Raw genomic sequence first — 24,448 nt, forward strand, 5'->3', positions numbered from 1 at the left:
TGATGTGGCTGGCTGTGGTTTGGGGGGTCATTCTGGAGTCTGATGTGGCTGGCTGTGGTTTGGAGCTAGTAAGGTTTAGATTTAGAGATTCCCATCTGCAATTTGGCAGAAAATTGCAGTGGACATGAAAGAAATTCCCTTGCAAAACAGAAAAACGAGCAGCTGCAGCTGTCTGCTGGAGGTAAGAAAAGCAGCCACTGTGGTGGTTCCCTTCAACCCTACGCTGTGGACTGAAAGGTGAACGGGGTGAACCCACCAGAGGTTCCTCAGGAGAAATCCATCCCCTGTCCTGCCCTGCAGGGGTCTCTGAGTCAGGCTGTGGTCTCCCCCCTCAGATAGCACTGAAGGGCAGCTGTGAGTAGGGACCAGCTCCATGGTCATGGGGGGCAGTGTCTGGGTTCATGGACTTTTACAGGGGCTGATGATCAGGTCTTTCTCCTGAGAAGACCCTGGGTGGGTTCAAACCATTGACCTTTGGGTTAGCGCCAAGTGCTTAACTGTCACACCATGAGGGCCCTGATCAATACGGTTGGTGACTCTATTGAGTATCGCAGCATATTGGGGTTCTCGTAACTTGTAAGGGGTCTCAGGCACGAGAAGAGAAAGCTCACCACTCCTGTGGGCGGGATGATTGTGGGTTAAGCTTCTGGCTTCTGTCCACTTTCTTTTTTAGTGAAAATGGTCACTCAGCCTTGACATCTCCAGGGAGCGCCCATCAATAACACTGAAGTATGAAAGGTGGTCCCTGAGCTTGCACCCCGCGTAGGTCTGGGGTCTCCCATGCCATCATCATGGACAGGGCTGCAGGCCTTGCACCCTTGGAGGTCCTGGGGTCAGCAGTCCTGTGCCACTCCTGAGCGGCCAGCAACCCTGTCCCTAACACAGCGTCCTGTCTGGCCCCGTGGCAGCCTCACAGCCTCTAAGCCATGGCTGCAGCTTCTGTACAGTCCACGGCATGGGGCCCCCTTTTACTTGAAGTCCACCTCTAGGGCTTCTTCTCCTAACACCCAAAACTCCTGCGATGAGGTCCCCACAGCACCACTCTGAGAAGCACTGTGGCTTCTCATTTTGGTCTGGCAGCCCACAGGCTAGTCCACGTCCTCCACCAACACAGAGGGCAGCAGAATGAGAGCTCACACTCTTTCCCACTCACTGTCCGGCTCTGGAAGGCGCAGGTCACTGAGAAGACCATGGTGTGGGCCAGGCACACCTTAGTCCTCTAAGTGGCCTCCTGCCTCTTCCTTAGCCATCTTTCAAATTACTCCAAATAAATTCAGGACGCATGAGCTCATACCCAGCACACAGGAAGTAAGGTGAGCAACAAGATCTTTGCCACAAGCCACACGCGGAGGACACCGCTGGGCGCTGCCTATACTAGCACCAAGGAGGCAGCAGGGCCAGATGGGGTTTCATGCTGCGTGAGACTGCTCCAACTCAACACCTAACTGCAATGGTGGTGTGTCAGTGACAGGGCACTGGCCAGGGGACGAGGACTGCAGCCCTGTCCATGATGATGGCACGGGAGACCCCAGACTCCCTGGAGACCACCTTTCATACTTTAGGTCCATGTGAGCCGGGGGAGGGCCACTGTGTGAGCAGCGGAAGTGACCACTTTCTCACTTTCTGAGAGACAGGACTATGGGGAGGGCACTGAGGACTCTGTGCCTAAGTAATTCTTTAATTGTGGCCACTTTCCTCTCTGGGCAAGGCCCTCTGTGACACCAGATGGAACTTGATACCAGGGAGGAACAGTTTGTTATGGAAAATCCTCTTTGAAATCTTAAGGAGCCTTGATGTCTAGTGTGTATGGTGCCAAGCTGCTAACAAAGAGGTCAGCATTTCAAAGTCACGAGCTGCCCGGAAGGAGAGAGATAAGCACCCTCTTTCCATAAGGACAGCCTGGGAGTCCCACAGATTGGCATGCACCCCACAGGGGCAGCCTGAGTCTCATTCTGGGCTTGCAGCCCTCATTTGTCTGTTTTGGCCACTGTCGATCTACCTGTGAGGCCTAGATGCCCCTGTTATTTTGAGAGGAGGAAGACTGCCCTCTTTTCTTTTTTACCTCTCCCAACTTCTGCTGGCCAGACTTTAATACTTACGGATCCTGAAGGACAAAGCTGAACTGTCCCCAGGGTCCCTGAGGCTGTGAACCCCTAAGATGTAGGCTGTCTCCTCCTCCTCCACTCAGAGCAGCAGGTGGGTGCCAAGTGCTGACCATTTCGCTAACCATTGCACCATCGGGATACCTTCACTCAGTTATGACACAAAGGCCATGTTCAAAATTAATTACTATGGACATCAGGGGCTCTGGTGGCCTAGTGGCAAGAAGCTGTGCTGCAATCCCAAAGGTACATGGTTTGAACCCACCAGATGCTCTGCTGGAGAAGGAGGGACAATCTCTTCCTGTGCCAGTCAGATCTGACTTTACACAACAAGGGGAAAAAGAAAAGACTGGCTGCAGCCTAGACTGTGGATTAAAGCTCAACATCAAGAAAACAAAGCTGCTCTTATTCTGGGCTGTTGTCATACGTAGGATGCCTAATCACACACTCCTTTTAAACAGTTCTTTCCTTCATCTGTTCCAATTGCAAAGAGGACTGGAGTGGGGGGCAGGGTAAATGTGCAACAATGAATGAATATTTTTTTAAACAGTGAACTGTGGAGGGAGAAGAATGGGGGGAGTAAAATGTGCAGGAATAAAGATCTAACTTTTCTGTAAACTTGATAAAACCACAATTAAGGTAAAAAGTTTAGTTTTTCAAAAGGGTCAATAAAATTGACAAACCACTGGAAAACTTAACAAAAGAAAAAACAGATAATAAAAAAATAACTACTATAGACATCAAATGCCAAAAAGCTATTTCCCCTGCAATCATATCTGCCCCATAGACGGTCTATTTAAATTATGGCAAGAGTTTTCTTTTTCCTTCCTTTCTCATTTTACATCCACATGATGACTTAAATGTCATACCACATTTGGGAATTGTGTTTGGAGAACCCGAGAAGGGAAGTGAGATGGGGCAGCCACTCGGTCCAGCAGGGGCTGGAGACCTAATTACTCACAAAGTGGGACCATGTGTGTGTGTGCAGCCTGTGGACTGGAACCCAGGGGCCATTCTCCCCTGCAGAGTGGATTTGACTCACAGAGACCCATTAGGGAAGGAGTGCAAGGGCCCCGAGGGCTCTAAGCATGGGCTCCCTGGAGGCAGGGGGGCTCCCCGGAGGCAGGGGGGCTCAGCTCCCCCCTCCATGCAAAGAGTACCCCCCTTTCTCCATGTGTTCACACATGAGACTCTGAAAGTGACTGGACTAGGACTGGCTGCACAGTGGGGTTCGAAGACAAGCTTGCCTACTTTAGGCAAATCACTTCCCATAGCCTCAGTCTCCACAACATTGAATGGGTCCACACTCACACTGCTTATTTCACAGGTTACTACTGGCTAGCCTTGTCTGCAATGAATGCTCCCGCCCCTTCCTTCCCTCCCTGAGCTTCTCTGTACATCTAGTAAGTGCTGACATATCCTAAGGCGGTTTATCTGCCTCCCAGGGCTCCAGGAGCTTGTAGAAGGAGCTCTAGAGGAAGAAGGACGTGGCTGCTTCCAGGACAATAAACCCACGGTCTTCGGCTCGCTCTGGCCCCTCGAGAGCTCTGTGTGGCTTCAAACACCAGACCTCGCAGTCAGCAGCCACACCGCTAACCCCAGAACCCCTACCCACTGCACAGAACACCCTCCTTTCCACTGAGCACCCAGGTCCTCAGAGAGCTGGTCACTGAGAAGTCAGCCACCCTGCCCATTGGCTCAGGGGAACACGTGTGCACAGCCACTGTCTGGAGAGGCTGTGGCCACAGCCACTGGGTCCAGCCCTGGCTCCATGCAGGTCCACGGCCTCTCACTGCCTGGACCTTAGAACAGCCTCCCCAGCGGGGCTGAGGGGTGGCACCCGGCTCCTGACCAAGAGTGGCTGGGTCATTTGGATGGTGTGAGGCTCTGGTTTCCTCTGTCCCAAGGCAGGAATCATGGACTTGGTTTGTTGCCTGAGCAACGAGAAGCAGACCTGGTGCTTCTGCCTCAGCTGACGGCGCAGAGACGTGGGACAGACTTGGAGAAGTAAATGCCGATCTTGCAGCTTCTTCATGACAGCCCAGGTCATTGCTGGGGGGAAGTCAGCAGGCAAAGGGCAGCCTCCGTGAAGACACGGTCTCAGACAGCTCACCGGCAGGACCATTCTGTCTGTGGAGTTGCTGTGGGGGGGTCGGGGGGTGGTGGTGTGTGTGTGTGTGTGTCTTGAAGGCCCTGCAGGGTGTGTGTGTGTGTGTGTGTGTGTGTGTGTGTGTGCATGCTGGTGGCCCTGCAGGGGTGTGTGTGTGTGTGTGCTGGTGGCCCTGCGGGGATGTGTGTGTGTGTGCGCTGGTGGCCCTGCCTGTGTCCCTGAGCCTAAGGCTGCCCCATCCCTGTCCTTGCAGAGAGGCACTGTATGTGCCCCAGAGTTCTGGGGGCTCTGCTGATGACGACCACACTCCTGCATGCTGTCACGTCTGGCCCATCCCTGTGGGAATTCCTGCACTGTGATCTTTGCGTATCCGCATTCAGCTGCTGGCAGCTGGGTGCCATCTTGCTCTTCTGGTCCCCAGGAAGTGGATCCTGGTCTCCGGGCAGTGACCCTAGTCTCTGGGCAGTGATGCTGGTCTCTGCACAGTGATCCTGGTCTCCGGACGGTGATGCTGGTCTCTGGACGGTGGATGTTGGCTTTCATGGTCATTGATACTTTGGACAAAATGCTTCATTGAGTCTTTGATTTTCTTCCCTCTGCCTTTCTCTGGACAGAGAGACCAATACTTGTGTCTTACAGCCACTTCCAAGCTTCTCCCCACGATATGAAGAGTATTGTCTCTGGACATGTCACATCAACTGACCCACAACCTTTGGAGGCTGAGGCTGCAAGGGGCAGACCAGCAGGCATCTCCAGAGAAGCTGCTGGGAGGGCGGGGCTAGAACCACCAATCTTCTGGTCAGTGCCCAACCATGGTGCCACCAGAGCTTCTTACAGCAACAGTACACAGCTTGTCCGGCTGCTCTGTCTCCAGCCTGAAAGCCGGCCAGCCCTACGGGGTCCCTGTGATGGCCTCATGATGGCTGGTGACCCACAGTGTATTCATCAACTGTCTTCCCCGTCAGTCTGGAAGCTTCACTGACCCATCTAGTATCACAGAACCAGCGTCCTTCGCCCTTCCAGGAATTGAACCTGAGTGGGAGGAGCTGAGCACCCGCCCGGGGCGTCTCCCTCCAAGTGAGCACCAGCTCTCATCAGTGGGACGAGTCCTCACCGTCAGGAGAGCATGTGTGAGGGGCGAGTGTCCCCTTAGTCCCACAGGCCGCCCCGATGCACCACGCCTCACCTCCCTTGTCACACACCACGCACACTATTTTTACAACAGCCTGTGCTGATTTTCCACTCAACTGTTCCCTTTGTTTCACTTGCTGACATCAACGACAATGCCCACAATGTAACTTGCACTTCTCACTTCCCCACCTGTGATTCCCATTTTCACCCAGCCTTCTGAGTCTTCTCTTGGGTAAGTCCTGTCATTCAGGCGTTATGGGGCTGCTTATTTTTGGAGCGTGAGTGTTGCTTTGGGGCGACTGCTTATTGTATGTCCTGGTTGTGTGTGGGCTCTGCTCTTAGTTGGAAGGGTAGCTGATGGGCGTGGTCTGGGGCACAGGCAGCCTGGCACCGTGTCTGCTCTGCCTGTATGCAGCTCTGTGAGGCTGAGAATGGGCCCAGACAGGCCCACCACCTGCTCCGTGGTAGGCGTGGGGTCCTGCCGCTGTCTGGCACAGTCACGGGGGACAGACAGCAAATGCAGAGAGAGGGTGGACTCATGAGGGACCTGCACGAGGCTGTGAAAGAGTATCGGCAGTTGGGGGCGAGGGAGGCACTTACGTTGACCCAGGGATGCTCCAGGACCTGGACGGCTGAGAAGCGCTGGTCCACGTCCACCAAGAGCATCATTGTGATGAGCTCCTGAAGGAGGAAGGGCAGCTGTTAGCAGGCTGTGGCCACACCCCTGTCTGCTTCTGGACAGGCATTCACACAAGTGGTTGTATGATTCTGACATGGACACCCCTGCGTGTCAGGGCAGTGCCAGCCACCACAGACAGACTCCTGAGGAGACAGCCAGGCCTCTCCTCCCAGCCACCACAGACAGACTCCTGAGGAGACAGCCAGGCCTTTCCTCCCAGGTGTTCTGGACCCACGGGCTTCTGAGGTTGGTGGTTCTGACCCACCAGTAGCTCCTCAGGAGAGACCTAGGCAGTCTCCTCCCAGAGAGCTTTACAACCTGCAACCTCGACTCATGAAGCAGCGAGGGGCCGGCCGTGGGCTTTCTGGTAAAAAGCCAGTGGAGACTTGGTGGTACAGTGGTTAAGTGTTTGGCTGATAACTAGAATGCTGATGGTTCGAAGTTTCCCCTGAGACACTGTAGATTATGGCCTTCCTCTGGAGCAGACCCACTCTGACCTAAGGGTCACTGTGAGCTGGACCCCATGTCTTCCTACACTCCCCAACGTGGTCTCAAACCTCTAACCTCTTGTTTAGCATCTGAGTGTATTAACTGCACTACTGAGACTGCATTTATGTAGACATTGGACTGCTGGGTGAGGACAGCTAGCTAGATGTCCGACCAGGTGGACATAATGTCATCCTTCTAGGTAGCTGTTGTTTGGCGTCTCTGGGTTAATTTTGACCTCACATGATAGGGGGAAGCTGCCCCACTGGGCCCCCTGACTTTTATGGGAGCAAATTTCCAGGTTTTTCTCCTGTGGAGCCACCAGGTAGGTGTGACCACCAGGCTCCGAGTCAGCAGACAGGTGACCCGACGAGCGGTACACAGAGAGCATGATGGATGCAACAGCTGTGCTTGCCCAGCAGGGTAAGAGCTGTGGTTCTGAACAGCACGTTAGGGAGGTTTCTACAGGAAAGGGACATTCACGGATGACAGGAAGATGATGGGGTACAGTGGGCGTGGATGTGGGGTGCATTCAGGCTGCAAGAGGCACAACCAGAGACCACGACTGGAGAGAGGGGTCAGTTCTGGCCCAGAGTGACCCGCACATTGGGTTCTGAGTCTCTAAATCTTGACAGGAGGAGATGGCCTCATCTTTTACGTACTGGCTGGTGGATTCAAACCACTGACCTTTTCATTAGGAGCCTGGCACAATGCTCTCTACACCAGCAGGATGCCTAGTAATAATGTGTGCAGACACTCACTTGGAATGGTTTCTCACTCTTAGCATACAACATCTCAGAATTTATATTCCTATTAGCACAGTCAGGGTGTCTGAGGAGCAGGAGTTATAGAAGCTGACCTTGGCAGAATCGGAGACATTCTCCCAGTATGGAGAAGGGAAGTCCACTTGTCCCATCAAGATCTGGTCAAAAAGCACCTCCTGGTCATCACCACTCCTGTGTATCGGTGACAGTAGGGAAAACAGAGCGACCTTGAGGTGTGTGTCCACTCAGGAACAGCTCCTTGCCCCCACCAAGCCTCTCAGTGCACAGAGGCCAGCGGGAGGTATGGGGTTCCGGTCCACCAGCAGAGGCTGAGCCCCAAACTCTGTGAGGCCAGTCATGCAGGGTGCGGGGGTTAACACATACAAGGTGGGCTGTGAGTGGAGCTCGAGTCACACTTTTCCCTGAGGGAGGACACCCACCAGGGCCCCTAACCGAGGTCCCTAATTGGGGCTCTAAGTGGGGAAGATCCCAAGAGGAGGGGCAGTGTGCAGCAGGCGCCGTACCCACGGAACGGGGGGAAGCCACACAGGAGGATGTAGGTGATGACGCCTGCGGCCCAGATGTCCACCTTCAGGCCGTACCTGGAAAAGAGACGGGACTGGAGTTAGTGGAGCCAGGGCGGGACCGAGGATGGTGAGTTCTATGCCGCACCCAATCAGAACCAACCAAGAACACATCTCCAGCGAAGACCCGACGGCTGAAGACAGCACGAGGGAAGAAGGACAAACCAAGAAGGAATAAACACTCCACTGACACACATTCCTGGTCACTGTGGCCTGGTGTCCTAACTGAAAGGTCAGAGGTTTGAACCCAGCAACCACTCCCTGCAGATGGACAGCACCCTGCTGGAGTGTCACCGTGCATCTAAAGCTACGTGACTACTCTCGGGTTCGTTTATGTCCAAATATAAAAGAGGGGGAAGGGTCTGAATCCACAGGCAGGCTGTTCAAATCCACCATCTACCCCGAGGGAGAAGAGTGAGCAATCTCCCACGTCATCTGTGAACTGTGGAAACTCCCTGGAGGGTCAGCTATGAGTCTGTCCTGCTCGCAAAGAACCACATCTTATTGGGCATCATCGAGTCAGTTCTGACCCAGAGTGACCTTATGTGACAAAGCAGGGTTTCTTTGGCGGGGACCCTGACGAGAGCACATCAGCCGGCCTTCCATCACTCTGTTTCCGAAAAAGCATGCTCAGAACTTCTCAGAAGAAACACAGGTCAGGTGCCTCCTAGCTGGGCACCCACCAGCAGGAGTCAGGCTCTGGAGAAGGGCATCAGGCTTGGAAATTAGACATTCAACAAAAGGCCTCAAAGCAATGGACTGGCACCGTAGGCACACCGGTGGACTTGGACGGGGCGACAGCTGTGAGACGGCCCTGGCCAGGCAGCGTGCCGGCCTCCTGCACATGGTGCCAATCAGACAGAACTGGAGCCTTCACCAGAGCAGACCACCAAGCCTCTCCCCCTCAGAATAATGGTGGTTTAACTTCAGACCTTTTGCTTAGAACCACTGAGGGGGAAAATGCTGCTAGAGTCATCTAGATTGTGGTCAGCTTCCTAACTTTGGAAATGACAATGATGGAATGGGCCCCAGTGTTGACAGCATAAACACACCACCTCATGCCTTCACCCATCACACCCAACCCCTGACCTCGCAAAGGAACACAATTCCTCCCTGAGGGGACTTTACTCAGCTGAGCAGAGTCCACACACTGCCCTGGCCAGCTCTGAGCCATCTGTGACATCTGACACCATATGACGTCTGATGACATCCAGAATACTGACACCACCTGCACTTAAACCCAGGTCTCAGTTTATTAATCTGTGAAATGGGAAGAGACTCGAACCTACTCATGCAGACTCTCAATGGGTCTCTGAGGCTGTAAATCCTTATGGGGCGATTGCCTTCTGTCTGTCTCTGGGAGTTGCTAGTGGGTTTGAACCTCTGACCCTTGATTAGCAGCCTCAGTGAAACACAGTGTGCCAAGAGAGTTCCTTAAAATGCAGAATTTCCTCCCGATGGAAGAGTAGGAAGCACTGGCAGGTGGTGGGTTAGTATTCAGATGGTCACTAGAAGGTCTGTGGTTCAAATCTTCTACTCTAAGCCCCTCAGGAGAGAGCGGGGTGGCCTGCTTCAGTGAGGACAATGGCCAGGTGGACTTGTGGGGTGGTTCTGCTCTGTCCTGCCAGGTGGCCAGGCTCTCCTACCATCTATCTCTGAGGCAGAGACCTGCCTGCCTCTCGTCCTGCCCCCCAAAACCAGCATTCTCAGTGACCCCAAAGGACATGTCATCACAGGGACCTCAGAGGGCCAGGGACAGACAAGTCTGTGTGATGGATATGGGACATGCGGTCCCCGTGTCCACTTCCTTTATCTGCTCTGTGAGTCAGCCCTGCCCAGTCCCTTCTGCACCCCGAGTGGTAGGGAGGCCCCCTTTCACAAAGGCTGAAGGAGTCAGTAACAGGACCACTAACAGAAAACGGCTCAGTAGTAAATGCTGAGAGGATTCCACTTGCTAGCCTGACCTGTCCTGTGTGCAGGGACCAAACCGTGCTTCTGTCACCGCGCCCTCTGGCCCTCCAGGGCTGCACGAGATGACCATGGGCCCACAGCCCCTAGCATAGTGCATGCTGTCACCACGTCTGCAGACACACGTACAGGCCGACATGCAGACAAACAGACAGGCAGACATGAAGACATGCGGACAAACATGCTGACTAGTCACCCTAGTGTGACAAGGCAACTGCCTGGCGTGGTGGGAGGCATGGTGAAGCTGCCCGGCACGGTGGGAGGCCTGGTGGAGGACACACGTGTCACGGCCGGGCAGCCAGCACAGATGGGGCCAGTTCTGCAGGGCTTGCTGACGCTGCACTGTTACAACCTCAAGTAAAAGCCAAACCGACAGGGTCTGGGGGCGCCATGGTACCCGGGCGCAGATGGAGGTGATGGGGTGCTTACCCGGTTTCTGCAATGATCTCAGGTGCCACGTATGTTGGGGTGCCACAGACGGTGTACAGGGGCCCGTCCACGATCGTAGCCAGCCCGAAGTCACCCAGCTTCAGCGACTTGCTACCATCCTGATGTTCATAAACCTGGAACAGAAGCCAAAGCTCCATCATCTTAAAGCCACAAGTTCCAATACCTTCGGCTTTTTAAAAAGAATCCCGCACTGTGTTCTGGGGAAGCTTCCCAGCAACTGGGATCCTGTCTGACAATTTCCACACAGCTGTTGAGCAGTGTGGGGGTTCCCCTGCTCCCCACGTGTGGACATTCTCAGGATCTCTGTTCAGCTATTGTTCCCCTTCTCCCCACTTCCGTCCCTCCTCACCTCTGCGTAGAAGCCATGCAGGTTCTAATATGTACACAACCTCATATGTGATTTTTTAAAAATAATTTTAATGAACATTTACAGGCCACAGGCTTGACAGGAGTTGGTCATCAGGTCCTCTCCCGCCCCAGAGTAGGTGGCTTCAAACTGCTGACCTCTGGGCTAGCAGCCAGACACGTGACCACTGTGTTGCAGGGCCTCTCTGTAACTGGACCTGCATCTCTGTCCCAGTTACACTCACTAAGCTTTCCTCCAATTACTACCATCTGTATCCGCAGACCTGGCATCACCATCAAGACCCTTCCAGCTCAGTTATCCCAGGACGGTGAACTGCAAAGAACACAGCCTGCTTCTCCCTCAGCTGAAGTGCAGCTGCTGGATTTGAACCTTGAGGGACAAGGGGCATTTTGGTGAGCACGCAGCTCACTGGGACCCCAGCACAGGCTGCCTCTGTAGAGACACCAATGGCTGCCTGTGAACCACGTACCTGGGCAGCAGCACAGTGTCCAGCCAGTGTGCCACCAGGGCCCCTGTTCCTCCTCACTCTTGGTTCTCGCCACCAGCAGCGGTTGTCTGTGGCAGTGTAAACATATTCATTCTCAGCTGACTGAGTCGATTCCAGAGGGTGTGAGGGAACCCATATAAGGATGCAATTAAAACTTTGCTAAAGTCACAGATTGCTAAATACAGCGGTTTTTAAGCACAACACGCACATCCTCCCCAAACCATCTCCAGAAAGTTATTTCCCCAAACGATGGCCATAAATCCACTTTAAACTGAGGTTTTAATTAAAAGTTACACAGCCAAAAAGATCCTAACAAGTTTAAGACACCCAGCCTAGGCTTCTAGCAGGCTCTGAAGGGCTCAGCCTCATTCTCCAACACACCCCCTATTCCTGGTCACTTCTGAGATAGGCTAGTAGTGACACCACAAGTCTACACATCCATCTCCAGCAAGTGGGTGTCCCCCAAAGTCCACGTATATAAAGACCTAATGTGGAAGCTACCTAGTAATTCCCAGGACCCAAGAAATAAAATCATTTTAATAAGATTGAGGGCATCACAACCCTTAATCTCATTATGCCTATTCTGATGCAAGAGGGCTTCTAGGAAGAGACAAAAAGAAAAAAAAGATGAGCTGAATGTGGGCATCTCAGAACCACCAAGAAAAGTGACCAGGAGTAGGGTGCATCTGCCTGGCCTCCTGACACTGGACCTCAGAGCATCTCAGAACCGCCAAGAACAGTGACCAGGAGTAGGGTGCATCCACCTGGCCTCCTGACGCTGGACCTCAAGGAGCAGCAAGTGGGAATAGCAAGGGAACAGAGACTTCCCAGAAGCAACACAGGAAGAGGGTCTTCCCTGAAGCGGACACCTGAGCCTTTGAGTTGAGCTGTTGGAGGAGAGTGTTGACTGTGTGGGTGCTCTGACTTGTAGGAGGTTCTGTGGGGCTCCTTACAGACAGGGGTGCTGAAACCTGGTCTGCCTTACTTTTGGAATGTTTTCCTTGGACAACAGGAAGGGCTAATCCTTAGGAAAAAACCACAGTTCTGGGAAAGGTGGAGGGCCAGTCAAAGAAAGGAGACCCTCACCAAGGTGGAGGAGTGGGCTCCCCACACCCGGACAGTGAGCATGGTGCAGGACAAGGAAGAGTTCAGAGTCAGTGTCCACTGGGGCGCTGTGAGTGGTGGGCGACTCAGTGGCACCGAACAACAATTCCCATGTCCCGCTGCAGGAGAGTCAGCTGTGAACGCGTCCATGTTCCTTCTGTTCCTGTAGGAGTCAGCTCTGTGACCGCGTCCATTCTTACTTCTGTTTCAGCAGGACTAGCTAATCAGAACAGTGGGGGTTGGGGTCAACAGAATTTGGTTTTCTATTAATTTTGTTTTGTGTGTGTTGCACGAACACATAGCTCCTCATGATAATCACGTCTGGGTGGCTTGCGTGTCTGGGTTTCGAGTAGATCGTGGATTGTCAGAAGCACAAATAAATCTGTTTTGGAAAAAGTGCAGTCAGGGTGTCCCTCAGAAGATAGGGTAGTGGGACCCTGGGTGTTTTGTGAGAAACAGCGCGGCCCAGGTGGGTGACATCGGGAAATTAGAGGGTCAGCAAAAAAGAGAGGACCCTGGAGCCCCTGGACTGATGTGGTGGCTACAAGAATGTGCTACATGGTGCAGTGGCCATAAGGTGGCCCGCGACTGTGGCACTTCACTCTGTGGGCCACAGTGACTCAGAAAAGACTCAATGGGACCTAACAGCATCATGAGACATGGCAGTTCTTACGCTAAAGCCCTTGGCTGCCAATGAGGGCAGATTCCAGTGGCTGGAATCTTCCAGACACAGAGGAGGCGCCGGCTCCCAGGCACAGTGCAGGCCTGGGAGCCCCCGTGCCCCTGGGAGCCCCCATGCCCCTGGGCACTTCTACTCTGTCCTATCTGGTGGCTGTGAGTTTTGTTTTTGTAAAACACAAAGAGTGATCTCATTAAGTATCAGCCAGGGTTTCCATTAATATAACGCTCACCAAGGCCTTCTCAATGCAGACGCCCCCCCATGCTACTAAAGAGATGGGCATCAGTGAAAACCACCCCATGTGCAGGACTGTGAGGAAGCAGCAAGGCTGTGTCATTGCACAAGGTTAACTGAACGCCACTACGTGTAACTGCGTGCATCTGATCACCATAGGCTGTGGGGTCTGCAGGCCCCCTCCATCCCTGCAGGGGGTGAGGCAGAGGCACTGGCTTAGTGTCCACCTGGAGGCACCCTGCATCTGTTAGGTTAAATGTTTTAGATGCTAGAGATCATGAAAAAAGGAAGGTTTGGCTTTACAAGAATAATCAAACTCCACAGCTTACCATTGAGCCCAGTTTGGATCAAGGTGGACCCCACTGGGCTTCTGAGGTCACAAATCTTCACAAAATATTTCTCCCATGGAGCAGCTAGTGGATTCAAACCTCTGACCTTTTGGCGAGCAGGCCAGCACTTTACTCCCATGGCCTCAGAGCAGCTGAGCCGCATGGTAGCAGAGGACAGAGCAAAAGATCAGAAATGCAGATGTGTCAGACAAATTGATAGTTCACTAAGGACTTGCTTTTGAGAAGTGTTTTACTTTCCGTGTCTTTTTTTGCTTCTCATTTATTTGGAGTTTAGGGCTAACCAGACCTGATGAATGAAATTGTTTTGGTGTATCTTTGCTTTCCCCAGCGTGGAAAACAAAGACTATTGGAAAGGTTGTTAAAAATAAAAGAATATCTAGTCATAAAATATAAGATTTACTATCTAGTCATAAAATGTACCCGGTGGTCATAAAATAACATGAAAATTCAGACAGCTAGGCAGCTGGTTCCCTGAGATTTCCCTGCAGGAGACTCAGGCGGCTCCCAGGACGGACATGCCACCCCCGCTCTCGGAGGCACAAGCAGCTGAGGGCAGCCCTTCTGAAATGGTCAGGAACTCCAAGATATCCTCTCAGAGCAGTTCAGAGAGGAGTCAGTTATTTTGTGAAGTAGAAACGAATGAACATGGCATCAAGTGGACAACACAACAGAGTCAAGGTCAATGCACCTTTTTTATAAAAGCAAAATTGGAATTCCTTTAAGAAAGACACAGCCTCCCACCACTAGTCATGGTTTTACAAACTCTTTCCAAGAAAAGCAGATTAAGTTTACACCTGGGAGAAGTGAAATGCAGCTACATTTTAAAACAGGGAATTATTTTTTTAAATGTACCTTATAGTTGGTACTTTTGAAACAGATCTCGTGTACACTCCATCCCTGGTTTATATGCACACATAAAATCTTGATGAACCCAGAATTTAAAGATATAATAGAAGATGCATGAAAATGAGGAGAGGGGCAGGTTAGAAGTGACAGGTCGGGTGGAATAAAATAGCTTTTGATGGGGGTCACCAGGAGCAGAGGTCGGGTGGCCTGGTGGGAACCTACCCTCACAGCCAGGCCAGAGCAGCCTCAGAACTGAAAGCTGATGGGTCCTCTCTGCAGAGCTGCAAGGGGCACAGCCGCACACAAGCGTGACTGTGGGAGGGGCTGGGTGTCCCCTGCAGTGCTCCGATTCTCACCCAGCTCCACTACCAGCCACTTGGAGGGGGACATGCAGGTGAGCATGGTCAGCTGAATCACCACGAGGCACGGGCCCTGGCGTCCGGCTGGCGTGGGTGGCGACCGCCAAGGACAGAAACGCCATGATAATAGCCACAAGACAACTTTGTGTTCAGACACCTGGTGGTGCAGTGGTCAAACACTTGAATGCTAACAGAAAGGTAATAGGGCGTAAGGAGTCCCGGACACAGCATGGGGGACCTTGTACAGTGGCCGTCTGGCCCCATCTCCAACACTGTGCTCTGTGATGATCACCACCAGGACCCCAGACACCCCCGTCCACTGGGCCTGTGCCCCTCCTACAGAATGCCATGACAGGAGCCCTGGTGGCACGGTGGGCTGCGAGAGGAGGCTGTGAGTGTGGTGCCAAACAGGCAGGTGCTGCCAGGGTCACAGGGTCACTGTGAGGTGTGCGGACCAACATGACGTGACAACCCTGCACCAGTGGCTGTCCCACTGCAGTGGGGTGAAGCCGCAGGGGAGGAGGAGGGTGGGAGAGCAGGCAGCTAAGCAGTGGGGGGCACACCCTCAGGGTCTCGCCACAGCTGTTACAGCCTCTAGCGCACGGTGACCATGCACAAAACTGGCCATCTTTGTCACCTGTGGGATTTCCGCTGACCCACTCAGCATCACACCCACACATCAACCTCCCCTGACACAGGGTCAGGCTGGGATTGAACCCTGGTCCCCTTTATGGAGGGCAGGAACTCCCTCATCAAGCCTCCCCTGGCCCAGCTCTCTGCTGAAGGGTACTGGGGACTCTCCCGATTGAAGCTGCCCAAAGGATTTCCATTTTTACAGGAGGAAGCCCCGGTCTTTCTCAATCTCTGGACTGCCAACAGCCCGCTGCTCTGCCTGCCTTCAGAATGAGCTGCCTGCACTATCCAGCTGCCAGAAGGAACTTCAACTTGAACCCATCTGCCTACAGCTCTTGCTGTGTGCACACGCCTGCCATCTAGTGGTGACACACTGGCACTGAAAGTGGCTGGTCAGGGTCTCCACGTCCATTTTCACTCCTGTCCCCTCCTTGTTTGTGTGGGCCATCGACCCTCCAGAAGGCTTTCAGAGGCCATAAATCACACAGACTGAGATTGCCCACCCTTCTCCTGCAGAGCAGCAGGTGGGTTCGAACACGCATGCACAAAAGTGCACTCCTCCGTTGAAAGAGGCTTTGCTTCTGCAAGCTTTGGACCTCTGGGGTGGGTCTGCTGTCTTACCGGGTCACCTTGGGAGGGAATCCATGGCTGCCAGCAGCTTTTCACAGAAGCTGACCTCAGGCTATTCTTGTGTGGAGCAAATGAGTGGGGTCTGACCACCCACTGCCCTCCTGACCCTAGTAAAATAGCTTTTAAAAGTAAACAAAAGGGTTTTTTTAGTCCTAAATTAGCACATACTATCATGGAATATAAAGCACACTGGTGGCACCGGGCATAACATACCAGGCTGAAAACTAGAAGGTCAGCAGTTCAAATCCACAAGCAGTAACTTGAGGAAGATAAGCATTTACCTCCCACAATGACCCACAGCCTCACACGCCTGATGGAGGGTTGCTAGGAGTTGAGATCAGGGCAAAGGCAGATCATGGGTGGGTTCATCACAGCTCACAGGAGCCCTGGTAGTGCCATGGATGAGGTGATGGTCTGTTAATGGGAAGGTCACTGGTTCAGACCCATCTGTTGCTCAGCAAGAGAGATCTGATTCTTGTTAAAGACAAGAGCCTGGATGCCCCACGGGCAGCAGTGCTATCGCGGCCGCCATGAGTCAGTGTCCACTCAGTGGCTCTGCATTTGCTTTCCACAGTGATCCTGTCTCAAATGAGCCCACTGGGGTTTTCCTAGAAAAACAAGCAGCAGCCACCTCAGAGCTGTCAGGCTGCTACTAAGCCCCAAGGCCCACAGGTATGCAGATAAAAAGGAAGAAAATTATTATACAGATGGCTGGTTTTAAAGTAGAGATTGTGTCCTCAAAACCACGTAGTTTGCATTTTCACCAATTCAGTACCTCGAGAGAAACACTGAGGTTGGCCATGCAAGTGAGATGTACACACTTCGTCCCAACCACATCTCGTCCCCATCACACCTCATCCCCACCACACCTCGTCCCCACCACACCTCGTCCCATCACACCTCGTCTCCACCTCCATCCCATCTCGTCTCCATCATCCCATCTTATCTCCATCTCCATCTCGTGTCCACCACCTCCATCTCCATCATCTGTTCTCACCTCCACCACCTCCATCTCATCTCCACGACACCTCATCCCCACCACACCTCGTCCCCACCACATCTCGTCCCCATCACATCTCATCCTCACCACACCTCGTCCCATCACACCTCGTCTCCACCACACCTCGTCCCCACCACACCTCGTCCCCACCACACCTCGTCTCCACCTCCATCTCATCACATCTCCATCATCCCATCTCGTCTCCAACTCCATCTCATCTCATCTCTACCATCTCCATCTCCATTTCATCACATCTCCACCTCCATCGTCTCACTCGTCTCCACCACCTCCATCTCATCTCCATCTCCACTATCTCATCTCACCTCCATCACCCCCATCTCTCTATTTGAGAATGTGGAACATTCATTCACGTAAGACACATGCTTCCCATTCTTGCACTGGAGAATGGAGATGCAGGCAGGCAAGCCCTTCTCGTGGGAAGGAATCTGAGTAAGTGCTGAAGTGGATGGGACCGACAAGTGAGCAAGAATGAGTGGGGGACACAGCGGGGTGCTGCCTGGGACAGGACGCCTTTCTCCCCACCGCTGCTTCTCAGAGGCCAGGGGGGCCGGTAGACAAAAGTCTCCTTGTACTCCTGTCTGATGTTCCTATCACACAGACTCCAGACGCCGGATAATGACTGCAGCAGGGAACAGCTCACCACTGACAGGCAACTACACAGAAGGGGTTGTCCAGGCTGCCGCAGGCCATGTGGCCACCAGGGGATTAAGTCCCAGGGTGACCATCTGACCCCGGCAGGCTCACTAGCTTGCAGCTGCAAGTCTGTGAACAATTACCATGCACCAGTAATTGCTGGTGTGGTTATTAAATGCCCAGGTCCCCTGCTGATGGTCAGCTCCACAGAGGCACCCAGATTCCTTCTTTGCTGGATGCATCCACCCAGGACAAGCCCTCAATAATCTCCCTCCCTCATTCACAGCCTCATGACATTTCCCAATGAATGGGATATGTGTTCAGTGAACAGAAGCTGTCAGGGATCCATTTTACTTAGATCCACAATCTACACCCATGGAAGCAGCAGGCTTAAGATCAAAGAGCATCTTACACTGGGCACATCTGGTGCAAAAGACTTCTTCAAAGTGTTCAAAAGTGACGATGTCCCCTTAGGAACTAAGGTGCATCTGGCCCAAGCCAAGCCAGGGTATTTTCAATCTCTCTCTCTCTCTCTCTCTCACACACACACACACACCCACACACGCACGCGCGTGCTGGACAGTGAATAAGGGCGGCTGATGAACAGTGAACAAGGACAGCTGCTCTGTGTCTGGGGGACGAATCCGACGTGGACCCTAAGGGATGAGCTCCTCTCTTGAACAAGGTTCAGGCTGCTCCTTAGGAGGGAGACAGCGAGGCCTCCAGTGCTTGGCCCTCCAGCCCTTGGTGGACACCATGTTTCGTGAAGCACAGGGTCAGTGAGATAGAGAAGCCTTGACAAGAGACACTCAGCAGCAACTGTGAGGCTGACACAGGACCAGGTGGGACTCTGCTTGGCTGTTCTGGGGTCACCGTGCAGAGTATTTTACTGACCCTACGGACCTGGTCCAGAGCTTGGGTCTGAAGGTGGGCAGAACTGCATCAGGATTTAGCTTTTCCTGGGACACAGAGGTGGATCTGATTTGAGCCACAATCCACCAACGGAGTAGAAGACCCTGCAGCTCCTCAGCGGCCATCTGTCCAGAGCCAGTTGCCAGGACTTTCCTTGGAATGGGGGTTCAAACTCCCAACCTTCTGCTTACCCACTGTGTCACCAGGAGTCTTCTGAAGATCACACACACCCATGGTTAGCAGCCCTGGCGTGCCTTTGGTTAAAGCCATGGAACTAGCTGCTTTATAGGGAGGATGAGGAAGGCCACTTCCACGGAGGACAGTGCTGAAGCCCCTGGCCATTCATTGTCCTGCAGGTGCTGTGTGTTCAAAGCCACTCGGCAGCTGTGGGTTTGCCATTCTAGACTTTTGCATCCACAGGGCGAAGGGGGCTCACGCTGGGGGAGGGGCTGGCGAGCGCACAGATGATTCTGGATGGATGGCAAGCGTCACACTATCCTCAACAGATTCTGATGTCCAAAGACCTGATACCCACTGATCCCTGAGGACAGGAAAGTGCTGTCCTGGGGTCTCTGGATAATATACATCCATTGTAGTTGAGCTGACACTGGACAGGGCAGCTGCCTCAGGCTCTGGGTCACAGCACACTGCCTTAGAGTGCTTCAGGATGCTTGAGAGTCACAGCCATGGATGCCGGGGTGTCTGCGGCAGTGTGAGCCCTGTGCTGGTGTCGGTTCTGACCTGGGGGAAGGGGGCCCACACGCCCATGTTTCTGAGCAGCACTTGGGAATCACTCTTACGCTGACATCCTTGGACCATAGGAAGCAGAGATGCCTGAGAAGGAAGCCTGGCTTTCTGGAGGGGGTCAAGTCATGAGAGGGCTGGGGTCACAGGGAGCATGAGCCCATGGAGGACAGCAGAGGCACTGTAAGGGTAAGGTCCCAGCCCAGTGGCCAGCAAAGCTATCCTGTATTTCCCAGAGGTTCTTCATCCTGGTTTCTCAGCACCCCACCTACTCCCCTTCCTGTCCCCACAGTGCTGAGCTGGAACCCCTGCTCCCTAACCGTCTCTGACTTACAGTGGACCCTGCGGGCAGAGCTTTCCCACCCTGTTGGACTCCCACGTTATAGGAGCCCCTCTCAATCACAGCCGACTGGGAAGCTGAGCCCATGGCCGCACATCCATCCTGACACAGCAGCCCTCGACCGCTTTCCCTGGCCACACTTCAGCTGGATGGGTTCAAAGCACTGACTTTTCAGTGGGCACCCCAAAACTTAACTCATGGCATCAGCAGGGCTGCACTGGGCTGGGGTCCCTGGACAACCTCTCTCAGGGAGACAGAGCCCACAGACAGAGAGCAGACTGCCCTAGACAGCACATTCCTGGATCTGAGACTGCTTCTTCATGATTATTCCATGCTTGGGAGAGAGGCAGGGGAGGAGGGGGTGTCTTTTAAACCCAGCATGGTCTTTCTTTCGGATTACAGTGTCGCCCACTGGCTGCAGCTGTGTTGAGCCTGGAGATTCATGCCCTGTTGAAGCTGACCCAGGGCCATCACCAGCGTTGGGACGCCTTCCCTCAGGCACCCATGGAGGGAGTGGAACTTTCATTAACCATTTGCACTATGCAAAGCTCCTTAGATAAAAAAGTCTAAGATGTAAGGTGGAGAACCTAAGAAATTCTGAAACAGCTTTCTTCTGCCTCACTGCCCCTCCCAGGCGAAAATGTTCTAGTATAAAAATGCTATAAACAATGTATGTGTGTGTACGATCGCTCTCGTCACTGCCTGTCCTTTCAGCCAAAGGTGCTGACCACAGTCCTGAGCTCTAAGCTCATGCCTGGTGCCTCATGACGAATCCCTGGGTTTGCAGAACACAGTGCCGAATTTTCACAGAATCCAGAGCTTCTGCCGCAGGAGGCTGGCAAGCTCTTCAAACCAGTGACCTGAAGTAACTGTTAAATCGTCAGCTAAAAGCCTCTGCTCACATTTTCCAGAAACCAAAACCAGCTTAGCTCAGCTCAGGAAAGCACGCCGGTCCTGGATGCTTGGCTCTGTGGAAGGCCCCAGGGCCCTTTCAGGAACCACCTTTGTGAGTGCACAGACTTTAAAGAGCTGTCCCTGTGGGATCATCTGATTGGCAGCTCTGGGGGTCTGACAGGAAGCCGGGGGCAGGGTGTTTATCTTAACAAGGAAGAAACAATTTGGGAGAGTGGGATGGTGTGTTGAGAACACAACCCGCCTCACCAAGTGGTGTGTCTGCAAACAGTGGTGAACTGGTATGTGTGGCACTGCGTTTCCCCACAAATGTGGGAAGTGACACACACCTTGGGCTGGACGGAGGCCACCTGGCCTGGCTTTGGGCGTGGAGGGTCATCTTACCAGCAGGTTCTCTGGCTTGATGTCACGGTGTACAATGTTCTGGCTGTGCAGGTACTTGATGGCGCTGGCCAGGTTGTACAGCATCCCGCTGGCATCCCGCTCCGTGTACTTATTAGTGGAGGTTATGGCATCAAATAGGTCTCCCCCCTGGGGACAGAGCAGGGCGTTGGAGATGGCTGGGGCTGCCAGCCCAGGAGCCAAGGGCCACACGGGAGAGCCTCTGTGGGGTCCCAGTCACTCCTGTCCCCAACATGTAGGTGACCCATCTCACCTGTCCTCCCAGGTGCCCACAAAGCTCAGGGTGGGCACAATCTGGCTTCTTGAGAGTCAAACTCCAAGAAACTGAAGCAAAAAGTTGTGCCCAGCAGCTCCTCTGAATGCAATCTATTAATATGGACTGTGATGAACTAAGAACTCTGGGGGTACAATGGGTAAGTGTGGGGCTGCTAATCAAGAGTCCAGCCGCTTGACCACTCCCAGCCACTCTGGAGGAAGATGACTCAGTCTGCTTCCACACAGACTCCCAGCATTGGAAGTCTGCTGTGCTCCTCAGGCCTGCAGGGCTGCCAGGAGTGGCAATGAACTTGACACCAACGGGTTTGGTTTTACCCTCCTTTTATACTCAAGGGACTTGGTACACCAGCTACACCAGGCCTCTAGGCATGGCCATAGAATAAGGCATAGCAAGGCTGGGGCTCGAATCCTTGCAGTTTTAGAATCAGCACTCCAAGGCCCCTGGCAGTGCACGCAAGGAGAGACTGAAGGTTGCCTGTGCCATCAGCCAAGAATCACCCCCAACCCCGCTGCAATGGAGAATGTTACAAAGTAGCACCTTTGTGATAACAAAGTAGCATGGCTGTCACAGGCCCTTACCTTTACCAACTCCATGACGAGATACAGCTCATTCGGCACATCCATCTCCTCAATCAGAAGAACAATATTGGGGTGTTTAACTCTTCTCAGAATGGACACCTCGTTCTGTATCATGTGCTCCTGTTTAAGAGGCAACCAAAGCTTCATCTGTACGTTTTATGAAAAACATGGGGTGCTAATGCCCACTGGTGAGAACGCCCACCCTGTGCTTGGTCCCCAGTAGGTGAATCTGTCATGGTGCCACCATCTCTCTGGTGACAGACATGCCAAACCTCCACCCACCCAGGTGAGCGAGCCCAGCAAGTCTGTGCTGAGCCTACCCATGCATGGGGTGCCAGCAGGGATCTGACATAGGGGAGAAGCCAGGGGGGAGCACATGGCTGGATCTTAGATCCTAACACTCAGACAGACTGGAATTTCCAAAAGAGAGCTTTTAGAAGCTACCACAGTGAGTAAAATTTAGAGAGAGATGGGATGACACTGAGATAAAAGAAAACAGTTTGTGAAGAAGATCATCGATCAAAGATGAGAAACAGACTAACCCTTAATCATTCTAATCTTTATTTCAGGAATATTTTTAAAGTTAAATTCTAGTCACAAATTCCTAACAATATATTCTACCAAAGTTAGGTGATATTTAGCTGCATTTTATGGGGCAAGTCTTTCTGTGTCTGTCTAGCCCTCCCCCAACATGACAGTATGAAAGTAGAACCTTTATCTGTACCTTGCCTCGACATTTGCTTTTCTTGATAATTTTCAGAGCGTATTCTCTAGCAGTAGACCTGCAAAATAAAGAATTTTTAAAATAAAAATAGAATTTGATTTATGTTCACCATTTTGTAGATTTTATTAAAGACTGGATTTCTTGATGTACACAAACAGCATCTGGAGGTGAATGACTCCTAACCGAGGCAGCCTCTCAAGCATCCCTGTCTTTAAGATACATAAACTGCCCTGACCAACATGTAACACCAAGTGGGACAGCTTGAGCTGTTTGTGGGTGTTGGCAGCACTGTAACGAAACACCCCGTGATCTCCGTGTGTCTGGAACAGAGGAAGGAGACCCCACCAGGAGCGGCAAGCACACCGCAGGTCAAACACCTCTCGGAGCCATGCCGGCTTCCATGGCCGCAAGGCCGGAGCGCTCAGTGCTGTCCAGCTGCCACTGCTGAACACACTGACCGGAGGTCCAACAAATGGCCTGTGGCCAGGAGGGCGAAGCAAGAGCTGAGCTGCAAACTCACGTGGGAGCCAACCGCCCAGAGCCTCTGCTGCCTGGAAACTGTGAACGTGAACCAAACTACCTGGAAAGCCGTTGCTAACTAGACCAATTAATGTGCTCAATTTCAGAGAATTACAACTGTAAGACAACAGTTCCCCACGTGAAGTACAAACATGAATGTTAAGAGGTAGAGTCTAATTAATGGGAAGTGGGGCTTCTGTCCAAGTGGACACACTCCGGGGGGGAGGCAGGTAAAATGCGCCCCGTGGGAGATCCTCATCCAAGTGTGTCAACACCCAACCAGCAGCCAAGGCGTCGGGACTCCATGAGGAAATGTGCGTGGAGCCGAGGAAGGGGAGCCCTGACCCGCGTCGCCTGACCCGAGCGCTCGGAGTGCGGTCTCAGTGCTGGGCCACTGCCCGCATGGCCAAGAGGAGGACGTCTCTGCGCAACTTCAGCGTCCATCCAGAGCCTGAGCGGTGGGGAGCGAGCCACATGGTAAAGGGGCAACCCCAGCTGATCGTAAGAGAAGGGTTCGAGCCAGGGCTCTGCCGGCTGAGGGCAACGTGGACGGAGCATGCGCTTCATAATGCTGCCCCATAACACCCTTGCTTGCACTGTGACCCCACCCCTTATCGTTTAACCACTGAGGCACTTTAATAGGAAAAAACACCCCACAAACCCAAACCAACTTTTACTCTGTTTCACACACCAAAACTTTAATGTGTGGCAGTTGTAAAGACAGTACCACAGAGGTGACTGTCCACCACCCACACTGCTGCTCTGTCCTGCAGTGTGAGTGCAGGTGTGAGAGGGCTTGTGTACACCAACACAGCACCACTCACACTGCTGCACTGTCCACAGTCGTGTTGTTATTAAGAGTCACTGATTCAGAACCAACTCTTAGCTGACCTTCCAGTGGGTTTTCAGAGGCGGTAAATCACACCAAAGGACACTGTCCATCTTCCTTCCGTGAAGCAGCGGGCGGATTCAAACCAGATGCCTTCTGGTTCGTAGAGCAATTCCTTACCACTAGGCCACCAGAGCAGGAACTATGAATGGCTGTATGTTTGTGTATTTTTCTACCAAGAACGAATAAACTGGTTCTTTTGAAGCCAACAATCCCAGGACAGTGAGAGTCAGAATGGGGCCCTTTGAGACATCCTCACAATCAAGGCTGAGATTTCCATGCATCATGACCCTCAAGAAGGCTGGTGATCGTCCAGGGGTGAAGACAACAGCCAGTGATGGCTTAGCTCCGTGGTTTTCTGACATGTCAGTCCCACTCCTTCTCCTGGGTGGGTAATATTAGAGTTACAGTGACCACACCGTGGAGACTTGGGTGTGGCCCGAGAGGCTGAGTTCTCGCCTGCAGCCTGACAGGAGAAATGCCAATGCTGAGAAAGCCTCAGAACAGTGCTGATGCTCCTAACTGAAAGGTTGG

At 52.8% G+C, this 24,448-nt stretch overlaps 1 protein-coding gene across 3 annotated transcripts in view; it reads right to left on the bottom strand.

Moving 5' to 3' along the window:
- The window catches only part of DCLK1 (doublecortin-like kinase 1), a 304,341-nt gene that overhangs the window by 22,885 nt on the left and 257,008 nt on the right, over positions 1 to 24,448 (bottom strand). For all 3 annotated transcript variants that reach the window (XM_006879589.1, XM_006879588.1, XM_006879590.1), the window contains 7 exons: positions 22,507 to 22,564; positions 21,783 to 21,902; positions 20,910 to 21,056; positions 10,254 to 10,387; positions 7,797 to 7,874; positions 7,368 to 7,464; positions 5,944 to 6,024 (listed from right to left, as the gene is read on the bottom strand). In XM_006879589.1, the coding sequence (XP_006879651.1) occupies positions 5,944 to 6,024; positions 7,368 to 7,464; positions 7,797 to 7,874; positions 10,254 to 10,387; positions 20,910 to 21,056; positions 21,783 to 21,902; positions 22,507 to 22,564 (715 nt within the window). The remainder of the gene's footprint in view (positions 1 to 5,943; positions 6,025 to 7,367; positions 7,465 to 7,796; positions 7,875 to 10,253; positions 10,388 to 20,909; positions 21,057 to 21,782; positions 21,903 to 22,506; positions 22,565 to 24,448) is intronic.

The sequence above is a fragment of the Elephantulus edwardii genome, unplaced genomic scaffold (assembly GCF_000299155.1).
Source record: "Elephantulus edwardii isolate Elephantulus edwardi_28Jun2011 unplaced genomic scaffold, EleEdw1.0 scaffold00004, whole genome shotgun sequence".
Classification (NCBI taxonomy): domain Eukaryota; kingdom Metazoa; phylum Chordata; class Mammalia; order Macroscelidea; family Macroscelididae; genus Elephantulus; species Elephantulus edwardii.